The sequence below is a fragment of the Phoca vitulina genome, unplaced genomic scaffold, assembly GCF_004348235.1.
Source record: "Phoca vitulina isolate PV1807 unplaced genomic scaffold, GSC_HSeal_1.0 scaffold8, whole genome shotgun sequence".
Taxonomy (NCBI): domain Eukaryota; kingdom Metazoa; phylum Chordata; class Mammalia; order Carnivora; family Phocidae; genus Phoca; species Phoca vitulina.
Genome location: NW_022589711.1, coordinates 67,665,563 through 67,681,144, shown reverse-complemented (window position 1 = coordinate 67,681,144; position 15,582 = coordinate 67,665,563). Strand labels below are relative to the sequence as shown.

Sequence of the window (15,582 nt, the reverse complement as noted above, 5' to 3'; positions counted from 1 at the left end):
GCACTGGCTATAATATAGAAGGATCAATCTCACCTGTTTACCTTGGAGATGGCAAAAATATGGGAAATTTGGGGATTGAACAATAGAGAGACATCTACAGGTGTCTTCTTTCCAGGCATCTGTTAGCAGTCACCTTCACCTTCACCATGTCCAGCTGTCAGCAATCAGGAGACTTGGTCAGTAATTCAGTTTACTTTTCCCAAAGATGAGCCATTAAAAAACAAATTATCTCACAATAGATAAAGAGATGTAGATGATAGATAGATAGATAGATAGATAGATAGATAGATAGATAGATAGATAGATAATCAACAGATAAATGTATGAAAATATAAAATTTTGGAAATACTGCCAAGTTATATGATATTAAGATATCAACCATTTCAGAGCAAGCTTTTTTCCAGAGGACACATACAAAAAGGAAATCATTTTGACTTTATCTGTTGTTGTTTCTAAGAAGAATTTAGACAATAGCTCTCAAGAGAACACATTAGCAAGGAAGTTAGCTGGAGGTGGTGGGTAATTAAATGATATTATGTGTATTCTTTTTCCCTACACAGACTCCAAATTGTCCAATTTGAGGAATTTTAAACCAACTTATTTTAAACAATCTTGACTCAAAGGGACATGGAGGGAAACTGTCCAGTATGTGTCAATATAAGGATGTTATTTTGATATAGCAGTGTCCACCATTAGAACAGAATATCTTTCAAAAGTGATTCTGGTGACAGAATAGAAGGTAAGCTTGTTTGCTGGAAGTTTGGAGGATGAGCGACTAACTAGAAGGATTTCATGAGTCTAAGAAGAAAAGACGAAGACCTAGAATAAGTCAGGAACATGAGTGGAAAGCAGGAAATAGAGACAGAGCGCAGAGGAAGAACTGGATTTGGCAGCTATGAAGACAGGGAGGAGAGTTAGAGCATGGGATTTTCAGTTGGATTTTTAGTTGGGAGGATTTGAGACATTAATCCCATGTTGGCTTTTTTTGTTTGTTTATTTTATGTTTAAGACACAAAATCCTTAATGAGTTATTTTTCTGATTTATAGTCCCAGGTCCCTAGAAAGATATCTCACTATCATTCAAAGTCTCAGGTCTGCAAGGCTGCCTCTTTGATGCTCAGTACAGGCTCTATTTTGAAGTTCTTACCAATTTGACTCAAAGACCAACCACAGCCATCTGTATCCAGGCAACAGCATTGATAAACACAGAAGATTTCTTTCCTACTTCTTTATAGCACGAACACATACTGAGGACTCTAAAAAAAAAAAAAAAAAAATATATATATATATATATATAAATATTATATATATATATATATAAACACTTTCAGATATTAAACACTATAAGCATAGACATTCAAATTTTCCCTCCACCCCCCCAAAAAAAGAAAGCACACCTACAGTACAGAATCACTGACATCTTCAATTTCTGATATTCTAGATGAAATCTCAAATGTAAACAGTCTGCATTTTTCCTAGTCTCAGTTTCCTCCTTGAATATGTTTAAATCTTTTTTTTCTACTGAGAAGCACCTTGCTTTCCTTTTGTTTTACATTCTAAATATGTTGCCTATGTGGTTATACTCTGAGGGACCTGAATATAGATTGGGTCAACCAGTCAGCTGCAGGGCTGCTGCCAGACAACTTAACTCAGTTTCTCTCAGATTCCTTCAGGTCTGCCCATCTGAATTTGGTGGACATCAGTAGCTCAAACCAATACCTGGTTACAGTGATTATCTGGTTTTATTTATTTTCCTCTTGCCAATTTATTTTATGCCTGATCTGATTTTTCCATTCCAAGGGCCTGAGAACCCATGTTCAGTTGCTTGGTTTCTCACTAACCCCTGAAAGTAATCCTACTTGCCAGATCAGGTAAACATCACATTGATGCCAAACCTGCTCAGTAAATTTCATCAGATCAGTAGAACTAGTAGTCCATGTAGGAAAAACAATGATTGGAGATGTTTTTTAATAGGACGAACTTTTAGGTGGGAAGAATGGTATTAAATAAATTCTATTTGAATACATAGTTGAATGAGAATTGTAGTATATACATGAGCCACTAAAATAATTCTTGGCATACTTGTAATTATGAATTTTGAAAGTTTACCTTGAGTTTCAAAGTAATAATTTTTCAAGGTTTTATACTCAAGAGCCAAGTAAATTAAACAGTTGAATATTATTTTCTGGAAAATTCTGTTCCTATCTCCCCGAAAAAGAGAAGATCATGTAATCATTATTGTTCTATCTTGCAAAAATAATGTGTCATTGCATCAGGACGTCAATTAGTCATACGTTCTAGGAGCTTACAATTGAAGGCCAGCAGAGGCGGATAAGGTGAGTGACGATAGGGAATGACTTAAGTGACATTAAGGGAAAAATCATTTCCAAAGTAATCATGAAGGTAAGCAGCACTTTAGGACCTTTGTAAAATTGGGTTCTGCCACAGCTGGAGTGCAGTTGAACAGTCCAATGTAAAGTTCCAGCTAGAGTGATCTGAAATAATTCTGCTGTTAAGGACAAAGCCGCTAAGTCAAGTTTAAAAAGAACTTTAAATGACACTTCACTGGGTAGCAAGGTATAAAGAATGCTGCCAATGCACATCACTTGGGTAATTAGCAAACTGTGCCTTTTGAGGCAGTGATTTACTCAATGTTCCTCATTTTCCACCCTTGGCTGAACCACAAAGTTTTGTTTGAATATAGCATCAGAAATCAAAGAATTCATACAAGCATGTAGTATTATTTTATCGGGTCTAAAAAAATAGATTTGATTGGTTGACTGACCTTAATAAAGGCAGCAGATACCTATTCTTTTTTCCTAATCTAAAACTCATAGTGGCTCTCTGAATTCATGCTAATGATCACTTGCTTTTAGTTGGAAGACAGATAATAGCTAGAGAGATAGATGATATAGATAGATAAGCTACAGCATACACATGAAATAAAAATCAATAGTGAAGGAAATTCAGGAATGAAAGGTTAAAATGAAGTTTGACAGAGTAGCTTGGACACTCCAAGCCTACCTAGGACACAATCTTTTACCTGATGATTTACTCCATTTTCCGCACTATGACTTAACATAGTTAATTGTCTTTGCCACTCTGTCAGCTCAGATCCCTGTAACCTTTCCTCTACCTCCTTTCTTTTTCTTATGCAACATATATTCCTCCTGATTATCAGATTTGCTGTAAAACAGAGCTTTAAACATTCTAGATATGAGTCTGAATCTTTCAAAAATCTCCAATTATTCTGTGTTGTTTTCTAATTGAGCCAATATGCTGAGTTTAGCATTTAAGGTATTCCAAAATGTGGCCCCAAATTACCTCGAACACAGTGATTCTTTCTTAAGTATGGACCATCTTTGATAAAAATGCACGTATATATATGCATCTACATGCAAAGAGTTGCATATAATTTTATGCACAAATCTTAGAAAAATACCCCTGCTCTTCACCCTCACATCCTGCCACTCTGCGACACATTCTTTAAATTCCAACCATGTTAGACCATGAGCAACTGAAGGACTGACACAGTGTTTTATGCAAAAGCACATTCTCATATGCCCCATGGTACTATCCCAAATGTCTCCAGGTAACTTGGCCGGTAGAATGTCTCCCCTGAGGTTTTTCAGAATGTTTTCATTCTCTTTGTCTGCCCCCTGTTACCTATTACCTGGGTAACTTGGGGAAGGTAAATGTCATTTTTCAGATTTCAGTGTCTACTGTTCTTCCTAAAGTATATTCTTTTATTCGGGTGGGAAATAACTTTTTACTAAAGAACTTGGACTCTACTCACCTTGATGAACACAGGCTTCAACTGTATTTAAATTGAATGTCTATTTGATTCATGTCAACTCAAAAAGATGTTCTAAGATATCTTTTTATTTTGATCTTCCAGGTTTCTTGAGCACAGGGGATCAGGCTGCAAAAGGAAACTATGGACTCCTTGATCTCATACAGGCTTTAAGATGGACTAGTGAGAACATTGGATTCTTTGGTGGTGACCCCTTAAGAATCACTGTTTTTGGATCTGGCGCTGGGGGTTCATGTGTCAATCTTCTGACTTTATCCCATTATTCTGAAGGTAACCGTTGGAGCAATTCAACCAAAGGTATTATGCAGGTTGCAAATTTTGACAATTTTGGTGTCTGCATGCCACCACCATCAGTAGTATGTGATGCTCTGTATATATCTCTCTGTTCAAACTGAGTGTTAGGTTGAGCTCAATAATTGTTTAAAATTTTGTTTCTTCAGCTTTTCTATGCATGTTTCAATTTTTGTCAAACTCTTTTCTTTGTCTCCTGTGGAGCTTGATAAGTATGCCCTTTCAAGCACACTTCAGAATAGTTAGCATTACAGTTACTTTTCTTTCCTCTCAAAGGGTGATTTTTGGGAAAATCAAAGATGTTCACAGTTCTGTCATCTCTGTTTATTCAGTAATCAAAAATCAAAGACAGGTTCTTTTTAAATGCAAGGATTGTGTATCATCTATTTTCAAGACAGTAGACATGTAAAAAACCCTTTACTGGTAAGAAGATAAGGAAGCAGTTATAAGCTGGTTTGTCTGGAAACAAGATTTTCACCTGTTGTCAGAGTACAGAATGGATGTTTGATTATTTTGCATGCATGATCCAAAATTGTCAAAGCATCAAGGTCACTAGTAGAGCTGTTCATTAAAAGGAAAATTAGGTTTGAATCCGCGCTTTTTCTATTTTCAACTTCAAAAGTGTCCATTATTCCCCGCCCTGTAAAACTTGGCTTTAAAGCAGCATGGAACACTGAGGCTGCATAAACCCATGAAATATTTTTCTTGTCTACATTTTCTGGCCTTGACACCCTTTTTCCAAAGTGCCTGCCCAAGGCTCATCATGTTGGTTTTTTATGAATTCCCACTTTACCATGAGTTTAAGTCACTCATTCTAATTGCATTATTAACTTGAAATATCCACCAGAAGTGTTTTGTTGGAAAAATCTGCAAAAGCTAATACTTTCTCTCCATTATACATAATAGATAGGAAGATAGAGAATACACATCAACATAGACCATTTTGTGTTTTCTGCTTTTTTATTGTCGTTTTATATATATTAAGGAAGTATGCGCTGTCAAGTGTAATTCATGAAACATCTTGATTTGTAAGACTGAGTTTTATGATATGAGCATCAGACATAGAATATTTGTTTTCAGTATCAAAGATACACTGATGTGGTATTTCCAAAGAACAGCCTATCATTAAATGAGTGTATATATTTGGAGAATCATACATTATCATAGACTTAATTTATAGATACACTTTATGTAACATCTCATTTATGTTAGTAGAGCTCTGATTTGAGATGACAAAATGACACATATGAGAACATTTCCAATTGTATTGAGATCTTGGTCTGTAATGAAGTGGCTTATTTTGAAATAACAAATTTTGTTGTTTGGTTTTTTTCACTGAAGAGATTAGATTGTTCTAGCTGAAGACTGTATTAATGCCAATATTTACATAGGTTAACATTAGACAATCTGTTCAGATTTCATAGGGTCATTTGATCTCAAATGTTATTTCTTCCTATTTATTCTAAAAGTTTTTCTAAATGGAGAGCAAAAGGGCACCAAAGCCAGTCAACTAATCTAAAACTAGCAATTGATAAAGAGATAAGCTAATTAGTTCATTAACTAGCATTGCTATTCATCAATTGATGATCTGGTAAACAGTGGCCACGCCAACAGTTGAAAATATAATATTCATCACACTCTTCAAGGAAAACTGTCCTTGTGGGGCCAGAGAAATGGACTTATATTTGGTTTAGTTTTAAGCCTACCTCCACAAAAAGGCTGCTTGGTTTTTTTTACCAGGAGATGCCCAGGAGATATCTTAAAATCATCAGGCTAATTCTGTTTCCCATGCCGACGTAGATTTAAAGTCTGTAAAACCCCAGAGCTGCAGCAATGCTTAGGCCTATTTATACCAGGAGTCAACCACAGATTGTATACACATAATAAGCATTTTCACTAATGATAAAATATATGATTTTTCCAATACTATCTAGAGGGCATATTTCAGATTATACTTAATATGATGTGCATTTTTCCCAAATCTTTTTTGGTATATTTAGTTAATGTCATTGAGCCCCTGAAATGGGAAATAATCACCAGGTTTATTTTAGTTGAAAAGTTTTTAATTAGTAAAATATTTCTCTGAGTAAATGTTAACAAACACATAGCCTATGTAGTTTTTAAAAATAATCTGTATTTATATCATTCGCTCTAGCATACTTTGCTCTGGCAAACTAAAAATATGTTCATAAAGATGTCAGAAACCAAAAAAATTTAAATTGGTACTGTTTGACTTTTTGAATATTTTTAGAATTATCTAGGAGCATATTATAGACATTTTGAATACATATATATGTTTGGAGAAAAATATAAAACTTTGCTTCTAATTCAGACACTGCTTTAGCACCTTTGTGAAAAGAATTCTTATCTCATTAACACATATGAATAATTGAGCATGTGTTTAAATAACTGAACTACAAAGCTATATTGGGAAATTGATAATAAATGTAATTTTTAAAGGAAATAGATAAATTGTGTTTTTAAAACAAGAATTTTATTTGAAAATACCTTAATGGGTAGATAAAGTGCATTTGTAAATTTGCATGGCATGCAGCTCTTATTAAACTGCATATGGGACCATGATTTATAATTCTTAAATGCAATTAAGTTAAAAGCAGTGGACCATGTATTTTTCATCTTTTATGATAAAATATAGCAGTGCACATTCAACAGTGGAAAAAGTTAAATCACCCCCCACTGAATCCTTCTGCTGATGGTTTTTTCTTTAACCTAGTGAAAACACTTCAAATGTTATGTCTTCTTCTGAAAGATGAATATTCAGCATACTATGTCTGACATGAAGAGCTGGAAAGAGTATGTCTAAAGTGATATTCTGTTCTGTGTGCCTTCAGGGCCATCCCCAGGGTATTAGCAAATCCCCAGCCCCAGTAGTTGTGTAAGCTCCCAACAATTCTTTTTTTAATAAATCTGAATAAAACAAACATACAGAGCCATTTTGAAGGAAGATACATGCAGCCAAATTGGAAGAAATATTCCCCCAAAACAATACAAAGTCTAATGAAGAGTTGGGGGGAGAGAGCCCATCTGCTTGGCTTTTATAATAACATGAGTGTTTACATGTTGATTGAAAAAAATATTTGGGACTTCTTACCACTAATATTTACACATTCTCCATCTCTCCTTGTTTATTGCCTCTCTGAGACACCAAACAATTTAGACCTCTTGATTCCTAAAGCAGTTGCCACTCAAAGCATAAGACTTAGTCTACCTCTCTGACTCCTTATACCCTGGGAATGACTTTACATACCTTCTCTTAAGCAAAAATGTCTCTATCTTCCTGTTTCTTGAGTTGTATATGGGTTTTTACATACACATTTAAAATATCAGACGTTACTGTTTTACCACAACATTATTCAAAAGTCATCTCAAACTCTTTGTTATTTTTCTCATAGGACTTTTCCAACGAGCCATAGCTCAAAGTGGAACAGCCCTTTCCAGCTGGGCTGTAAGTTTCCAACCTGCAAAATATGCTAGAATGTTGGCCACAAAAGTTGGTTGCAATGTTTCAGATACAGTAGAGTTAGTGGAATGCCTACAGAAGAAGCCTTACAAAGAACTTGTTGACCAAGATATTCAACCAGCACGATACCACATAGCCTTTGGACCTGTGATTGATGGTGATGTAATACCAGATGACCCTCAGATACTGATGGAGCAAGGAGAGTTTCTCAACTATGATATCATGTTAGGAGTTAACCAAGGGGAAGGGTTAAAATTTGTTGAAAATATAGTAGATAGTGATGATGGTATATCAGCTAGTGATTTTGACTTTGCTGTTTCCAATTTTGTTGATAATTTATACGGATATCCTGAAGGCAAAGATGTTCTGAGAGAAACCATTAAGTTCATGTATACTGACTGGGCTGACCGCCATAACCCTGAAACCAGAAGGAAGACATTACTGGCCTTGTTTACGGACCATCAGTGGGTGGCACCGGCTGTAGCTACCGCAGATCTCCACTCAAACTTCGGTTCACCTACATATTTCTATGCCTTTTACCATCATTGCCAAACAGATCAGGTTCCAGCTTGGGCTGATGCAGCTCATGGAGATGAAGTTCCCTACGTACTAGGAATCCCCATGATTGGACCTACGGAATTATTTCCTTGCAATTTTTCCAAAAATGATGTGATGCTGAGTGCAGTTGTAATGACATACTGGACAAATTTTGCCAAAACTGGGTATGTACCTAAGGAATAAAGTTTTCTATAATTTAACAAAAATATCCTTGTCAGCATTTTAAAATAATACACATTTTGTGTCCAAGTGATTTCATTTAATAAATTCATGACAATAATATATTAGGTTTCTTTATTCAGAATTCTATATGGTGCTATTTCAGAAATCATTGATTTATTAGTTCTTACTTTTTAGAAGTTTATTAAGAAAGCTTTGATATCTCAGTAATTAAACTTATTTTGTGTTTTTTTTAATTACACAAAACTTGTTATTTAGTAGTGATGATATCATTTTATAGTGCTTTCCAATTTACAGTGTTGTTTGCCCTTTGATCCTTCTAACTTTTTTAGGTGGACAGGTCAGGTCTTGTTAATCAATTTTGCAAATAAGGGACTGAAGTGATGAGAACCTATCCTTGTATAGATATTCGTATGCGTTGTATGTAACACCACTAGGACTTAAAACCTCATCTGCCAATTCCAAAACTCAAGTCTTTTCCTGTATCCCATGCTGTCCTTGTTAGTTTGCCCAGGAGACAATGCATATGCATATGAATTTTTAAATCTTTGGGTAGATAGTAGCCCATCTCTAAATGGGTAAAGAGAACAAGAATGTGAGGCTTACTCTCATTACATTATCATGCATCTAACCTGCCTGTGATAGGATCTGTATTTCTAAATTGACCCAATTTTTATTAAAACACAGTCTACCTACTGTATGGTGAGTAACAACATAATAAAATAAAATAAAAAACAACAAAAAAGCAACACAATCCAAGGCCTTGCTGACTTGCTAAGTTACCTCTCCAATGTTAAACTAGTACTCGATGTTAAACTAGTACTATTTGGATTAAGAAAAAGAATAAAACAATTTTGTTCTCATAGTGCTTTTTTCTCATAGTGCTTTTTTCTCATAGTGCTTTTTTCTTTCCTAGTGACCCAAATCAACCAGTCCCTCAAGACACGAAATTCATCCATACTAAACCCAACCGCTTCGAAGAAGTAGCATGGACCAGATATTCGCAGAAAGATCAACTTTATCTCCATATTGGATTAAAACCAAGAGTTAAAGAACATTATAGAGCCAATAAGGTGAACCTCTGGTTGGAGCTGGTACCTCATCTGCATAATCTCAATGACATTTCTCAGTATACCTCGACAACAACTAAAGTGCCATCAACTGACATCACTTTCAGACCTACGAGAAAGAATTCTGTACCCGTCACATCAGCATTTCCCACTGCCAAGCAGGATGATCCCAAACAACAACCAAGTCCATTTTCAGTGGATCAAAGGGACTACTCCACAGAGCTGAGCGTCACTATTGCAGTTGGAGCATCACTGCTGTTTCTGAACATCCTTGCCTTTGCAGCCCTGTACTACAAAAAGGATAAGAGGAGACATGATGTTCATAGGAGATGCAGCCCTCAGCGCACTACTACCAACGATCTGACCCACGCACAAGAAGAGGAGATCATGTCCCTCCAAATGAAGCACACTGATTTGGATCATGAATGTGAGTCCATCCATCCACATGAGGTGGTTCTTCGGACCGCCTGTCCCCCAGATTACACACTAGCTATGAGGAGGTCACCCGATGATGTTCCCTTAATGACACCCAACACCATTACAATGATTCCCAACACTATACCAGGGATTCAACCCTTACACACATTCAATACATTTACCGGAGGACAGAACAATACTCTGCCCCATCCCCATCCCCACCCCCATTCACATTCAACAACCAGGGTATAGCCAGATAAGAGAAACAAACTCTATTTTTTTGATGGATTGCAGTAAAAGATTACTGAAGATTCCTTGGCTTTCAACCTACAAGACTCTTACTATTTAAATAAGGAGGAATATTATGTGAATATACATATCAAGAACTTTGGGGGTTTTGAAAAAAAATAAATTGTACATATATAAACAAATCAACTTTAAAAATGAATTTCAATTGCTTGAAGCAATTGTTCTGAATGATACTTTTTCATTCACATTCAAGAATTAATTTTTTGAAGATTTATGTTACGTAATGGAATTAGGCATGTGGAACACCAAACAGGAAAGAACTATGTCTGAAATGTAAAACATAAAAATAAAAAAACAACCATGAATATGCACAAGGGACACACCAATGGAATGTCAGATAATTTTCACCAGTTTTTATTTGGAGCCGTTTTAATGTGTAGACCATATTTACATATTTGGATAAGTACACAAAGCACCAATGCTGTTAATGGCCTTAGCGGAGGCTCATGCTGAAATTTGCCAGTAAAACAAAGAAGTTTAAAGACTGGCAGGTACAACATTATCACATAAGTGCTGTCAGTATAAAGTTGTGGGGATAAAGGAAACTGGATATTTTTAGCACGATGTGCATGATAATTTATATGCTTGGTGGCTGTGCTGCTGATTAAGCCGTAATTATAATTCTTCTCATCCCATTGGATTCTTTAATAGAAGCTTCCTCTATCAATTGGCAGAGCCTAAAGAAGATTTTAAGGGGCAAAAGTAATTAGAAGTAAATAATTCACAGTAGTTTTGATAATAGGAGGTATTAGTTATTAAAGGTATTTGAAGAAACCATAGGTATAGTGGTGAATACTTGCTGATATGAATCCCAGGAAAAAAGAAATTCCTGTGTTTTTAATGTTCTTTTCATTCCAATCTAAATAATTTATAGAAATACAGCCCTAATTGGACATGTGTTACAGGATCTATAATTTGCTGTGGTTTTTGTTATTCTGTATTTTGTTCCTTTTGGTAAGGTGAAGTGTGTCCAAAGAGTTACTTGCAACAGTCTTTTATGATATGAGGATGCCCCAAATTACCACTCTGATTACAGTTCTCAGTTAATTGATTTACTCATGTTGCATGACAAAATGTTTACTAATAAGAATTCAATATACAGTTATGTCCCTCCTCATATCACTTATCTTTCTCACTGAGGTTCATTCACTGGAATTTACTCACACAATCTCAGTAGAGTACAACATAGATTCAGAACCTAGAAGGAGAGTCAACACCTGGAGGATTTTAGTCGTACACATATGTGTGATTTGAAATGAATACTTTAAGACCACAGGAAACTCTTCATCCCCCTGTTGTTTACCAGTAACAGTATATCACAGACCTTTCCAAATGTTTGTATATGTAATCAGATGTACATTTATATTAAAAAAAAATTGAGATGGACTTAAAGAGCACATCCTGATAAATACTTTCTCTCTTACCTGTACTATATTTCTATTAGACTAAAGTTATGTGATTTTTTTTTACATTTTTTCAGATGACTAGCAATTTTGATAGTTTGTAAGATAATGCAAAGAACTTTCTCTGACAAACTAACTGCAGTAACAGAAACCTTTCTTTTCAGTTACTCTTTTTCAAGAATGAAAGCTTATTATACAAAAAAAAATTGTATACTACTTGATGGAAACAACTTTGTACATCTTGGCCATGTCACTGGTCATTGCGTGAAATAAAGATAATCTGGATAATGACTATTAGTCCAATGCTAAGAGACATGATCTTTGCTCATTAAAGAGCTAAAATGTTTATTGCTGTTTTGTCTTTTTTTTTTAAATAACAAAAGAAACATGACTGTCTCAGAGAGTCATTTTTCTAGACCAGTTGGGTTTTTGAAGACATATAGGTAACTTCTATAGAAAACACATGTGTATTTAAAGGCAAGTGTTATCTAAGAAGAAACTGATGAAACTTTAACATTATGAATTTATAAGCCCGGAAACTCATGAAAAATGTTAGCTTTGTATTTTTAAATACCTCTTCTGTGAAAGTGTTGTAGAAATAAAATGTGCCAATTGTTTTCAGTTAGAAACACAGGTTCTGATTTTCATCATCAAGGAAAAGGCCTATTGGAAATAAATGTGCACTATTTCATGGAACGAGAATAGCTAGGTTCATAATATAAGCGTGATTAAACTATCATAAAGTAATGGATAGAAAGTTATCCTCCTAAGAGAATTAAAAAGTGCTGAGCAAGACATTAAGCTGACACTAAAAGATAAAATCTTCTATATCAAGGAATTTCTTTGCTTGTAATTCCCCCCTCCCAATTATTAACTATCAATTAAATGTAGATATTACTCTATAACTTCAAATAAAAATCTCTGTTAGAGGTGAAAAGTCTTCAAAACTCAGAGCGGTCTACATGCAGTTTTGCCTAATGTGGTTATGCTTTTAGACTGGGAACTGCCAATGTAAACCAAGAAAAAGAATTGCTTAACGTCTGAAATACTGCTAATCAGAAAACTGTCTTTTACTACACCAATTAAACAAAAGATAAAAAGAAATACAAATGGCAACAAAATAAGATATGAGTGAAATCTTTCATACGCATTACTTCACTTGGCAAAATCAAGCATTCTATTCTAGATTAATGGCCATATTTATACCTATCTGCATATCTGTTGCTCTAAATTTATCTATCAATCTACCTATATATGCCATAACTGACATCTATGTTATATTAATTTAGGGAAATGATTTAGGAAAACAGAGCATAGTCCTAGTCTTTTTTCTAAATTAATGTAGTTTCAACTTTGTGGAAGATAGAAAGCAGTTCTAGGTTTTATTATTAATTCTCAAGTCGTGATAAATTCATTGTGAATGAATGTTAGTTGTTAGTTTTATAATTACAGCAGCTAGTTTTCTGAGTGTAAAATGATTTCCCACAATAAACAGAACAGTAAGAACTGTTTTTAAAGCTGAAACATAATTTTTAAATGCAAGAAGTACTTTGAATATTGTTAAATTTTAACCAATATCTTTAAAGTGTATTTATTTAGACAATTTTCTTTAGAGAAAAAGTAAGTCACAAAATTAAAAGGATATTTTTGGCATTACTTATTAATTCAGATTTTCCTCCCTCAGATTAAATTGCAAATAGTCAAGGCTGCTTAGAATTTATATAAACATTAAGCCAAAATGGACTTTACTTCATTGTTTTGTTATATAAAATTATTACTAGGTGTTTATCAACAGATTAAAGTTCTAGAGTATGGGATTAGAAATATGAGAGTGACAGATTTCAGAGTTTTAAATTTCTATTGAATATGTTGACTATGAACAAAATCTGGTTGAATACTACAGATGTATCATAAGGCTCATCATCAGCTTTATGGAAATTGGAAAGTCATTTTCTAAAGCAATAAAACTATTCAATTTGAATTTGGAGAGATCATGCTCACAGCTCAAAGAAGAAAATCTGAGTAAAGTAGAAATTACTTCATTCCTATGGTCAAACTTAAAAGTTTTGACCATAATGATGTTTTAATTCAGATTTTTTTGATCTGTACAACATGAAAACAGCAACCAAATTTTTAAAAATAATTAACCATATGTGATATGAAAGAGGAAAACAATGCACTCATTTTCTTACAGAAAAGAAATGCCAAAACTCAATTGTTATATCTATAACATACTCTTCTCAAGTTATTTCATCTGTTGACATACTCATACCAACATGCATATTAATATCATGAAAAAATACAAAGAATGTGGCAAATGTGTTTCAGCTTTAAAGGCACTACTACATAAAAATTACTGGGATTTTTTTTCTTTGGCGGGTTTCACTGAAAGATTTTTCACAGGGCAAAATGATGAATGGAATTTTTAGGAAGCTGTCAAATACCATGGCAATCCTTTGATGTTTGTTTTCTTCTGTGTTGTTGGTTCAAAATACTGGCCTTTTTCTTCATTTCTAGTAATTAGTTGTTATCGACTATCAGTTTTTAATGTGAGTGAAAATTAGATAATTTGGTTATACTTGTGAAAACATGCTCCCAAATAAATTCAATTAATGGGCAATTCCCTGCTGAGATTTTGTTATCATTCATTTAATTATCTTGTCAAGCTTTACTGTTAAAGACGATTGTTTTGGGTTTTTAGTCAATAAACTAAGGGAATTTCTCCAACAGCCTTATACCTCTCCTGCACTTGATATGATAACATACACTTCAAATTTCCATCAGAAGTCTCTAAAGGAATATCCTACTGATATGAAACATTTGGTAGCCAACTTGATTCTCTTTCAAAAGCATTCTGATTTGACTTTAGTCTGGCACTTTGATGTATTTGTATGCATGCCAGAAATCAATTCCACTTGATAAAGGTTATGGAGTATACAGACTGGAATAACCGTGTGCAGGGTATAAGTGCCTTTCTTCCTGGGATTTTATTTATAAATCTTATTGTCTTTTTTAAATTTGCAGATCCTGATAATTCAGTTGAAAAGATACAATAGGATGACCATGTTACAAATTTCCAGTAAGAAAATTTATTTAGAAAGGTCTTTTCTTGCATTTAATTTGATTTTTTGTATGACAGCAAATGAGTCCAAACTATTCCTAGAAAAAAGTAAGGTGAATTTTTGGAAAACAACAAATAATTATTTAGGCATCAGATTTAATAGTATTTAAGTGTAGCAACTTAAATCTCTAACAAACTTTAACTTTTTTCCAAATAGGTAAGTTTAATTTAAAATGAGTCTGAAGTTGTTAGGGACAAACATAAATTAGAAAGTATATCATTTTTTCTAGTCAACCATTATATATACCGCATGGTATATATATATATATCCTATTTGGCATGTGGTTTATTGGATATTTGTGATGGCTCTTTCAGACTCACATATTTACAAATGACTTTGTATATTTTACTACATATGTACTAATGTCATAGAATTTAATCTTCTGTAGAAGGTCAAGCCAAAGTGCTAGCAGTTTTGTGTTGAAATGATGATAACAATTAAAGCTTTAAAGAAATTTGTAAAGGTCTAGTAATAAAAACTCAGCAGATGAAGTTAAAGCAAAGGGACTATTTTTGAATGTCTAGGGTTGATGTCTATTATTAGATGGTATGTTTTAAAGAGTTTTAGTGTTTTTGATTCATCTTTTCTGCACTCATTTAGCAAATTAATGGGACATATGTCATGGTTTTTGTAAAAAAAAAAAAAAGCCATTGGGTGTCATGATTCAGTTTGTGTTTGGACATCCCTGGCTTTCATTAAAACACGTTTATTATCATGAATAAATAATACCATGTTTTCCAAGTTGTGTTGACTATTTTTAAACTCAGAAATAATTTCTTCTCTGTGTGACACACAATAACATGTCCAAGATAAATGTTCCTTTCCAACTTCTTTGTGTTGCCCACACATGTGCTGACAGTTCCGATGTGATGGAAACAATGACAGCTTCTGGTCTGTTCACCTCTGGTGAATGCAGGGAAAGAATCTGGAGAGTAAA

General features: G+C 34.1%; 1 protein-coding gene across 13 annotated transcripts in view; it reads left to right on the top strand.

The window, feature by feature from the left end:
• The window catches only part of NLGN1 (neuroligin 1), an 825,166-nt gene extending 811,023 nt beyond the window's left edge, over positions 1-14,143 (top strand). For 10 of the 13 annotated variants that reach the window (XM_032407188.1, XM_032407184.1, XM_032407185.1 and 7 more), the window contains 3 exons: positions 3,899-4,111; positions 7,519-8,308; positions 9,241-14,143. In XM_032407188.1, the coding sequence (XP_032263079.1) occupies positions 3,899-4,111; positions 7,519-8,308; positions 9,241-10,063 (1,826 nt within the window). In that variant the 3' untranslated portion in view covers positions 10,064-14,143. The remainder of the gene's footprint in view (positions 1-3,898; positions 4,112-7,518; positions 8,309-9,240) is intronic. The other 3 variants (XM_032407190.1, XM_032407194.1, XM_032407196.1) reach the window with 1 other exon arrangement.
• Positions 14,144-15,582: the final 1,439 nt, after the last annotated feature.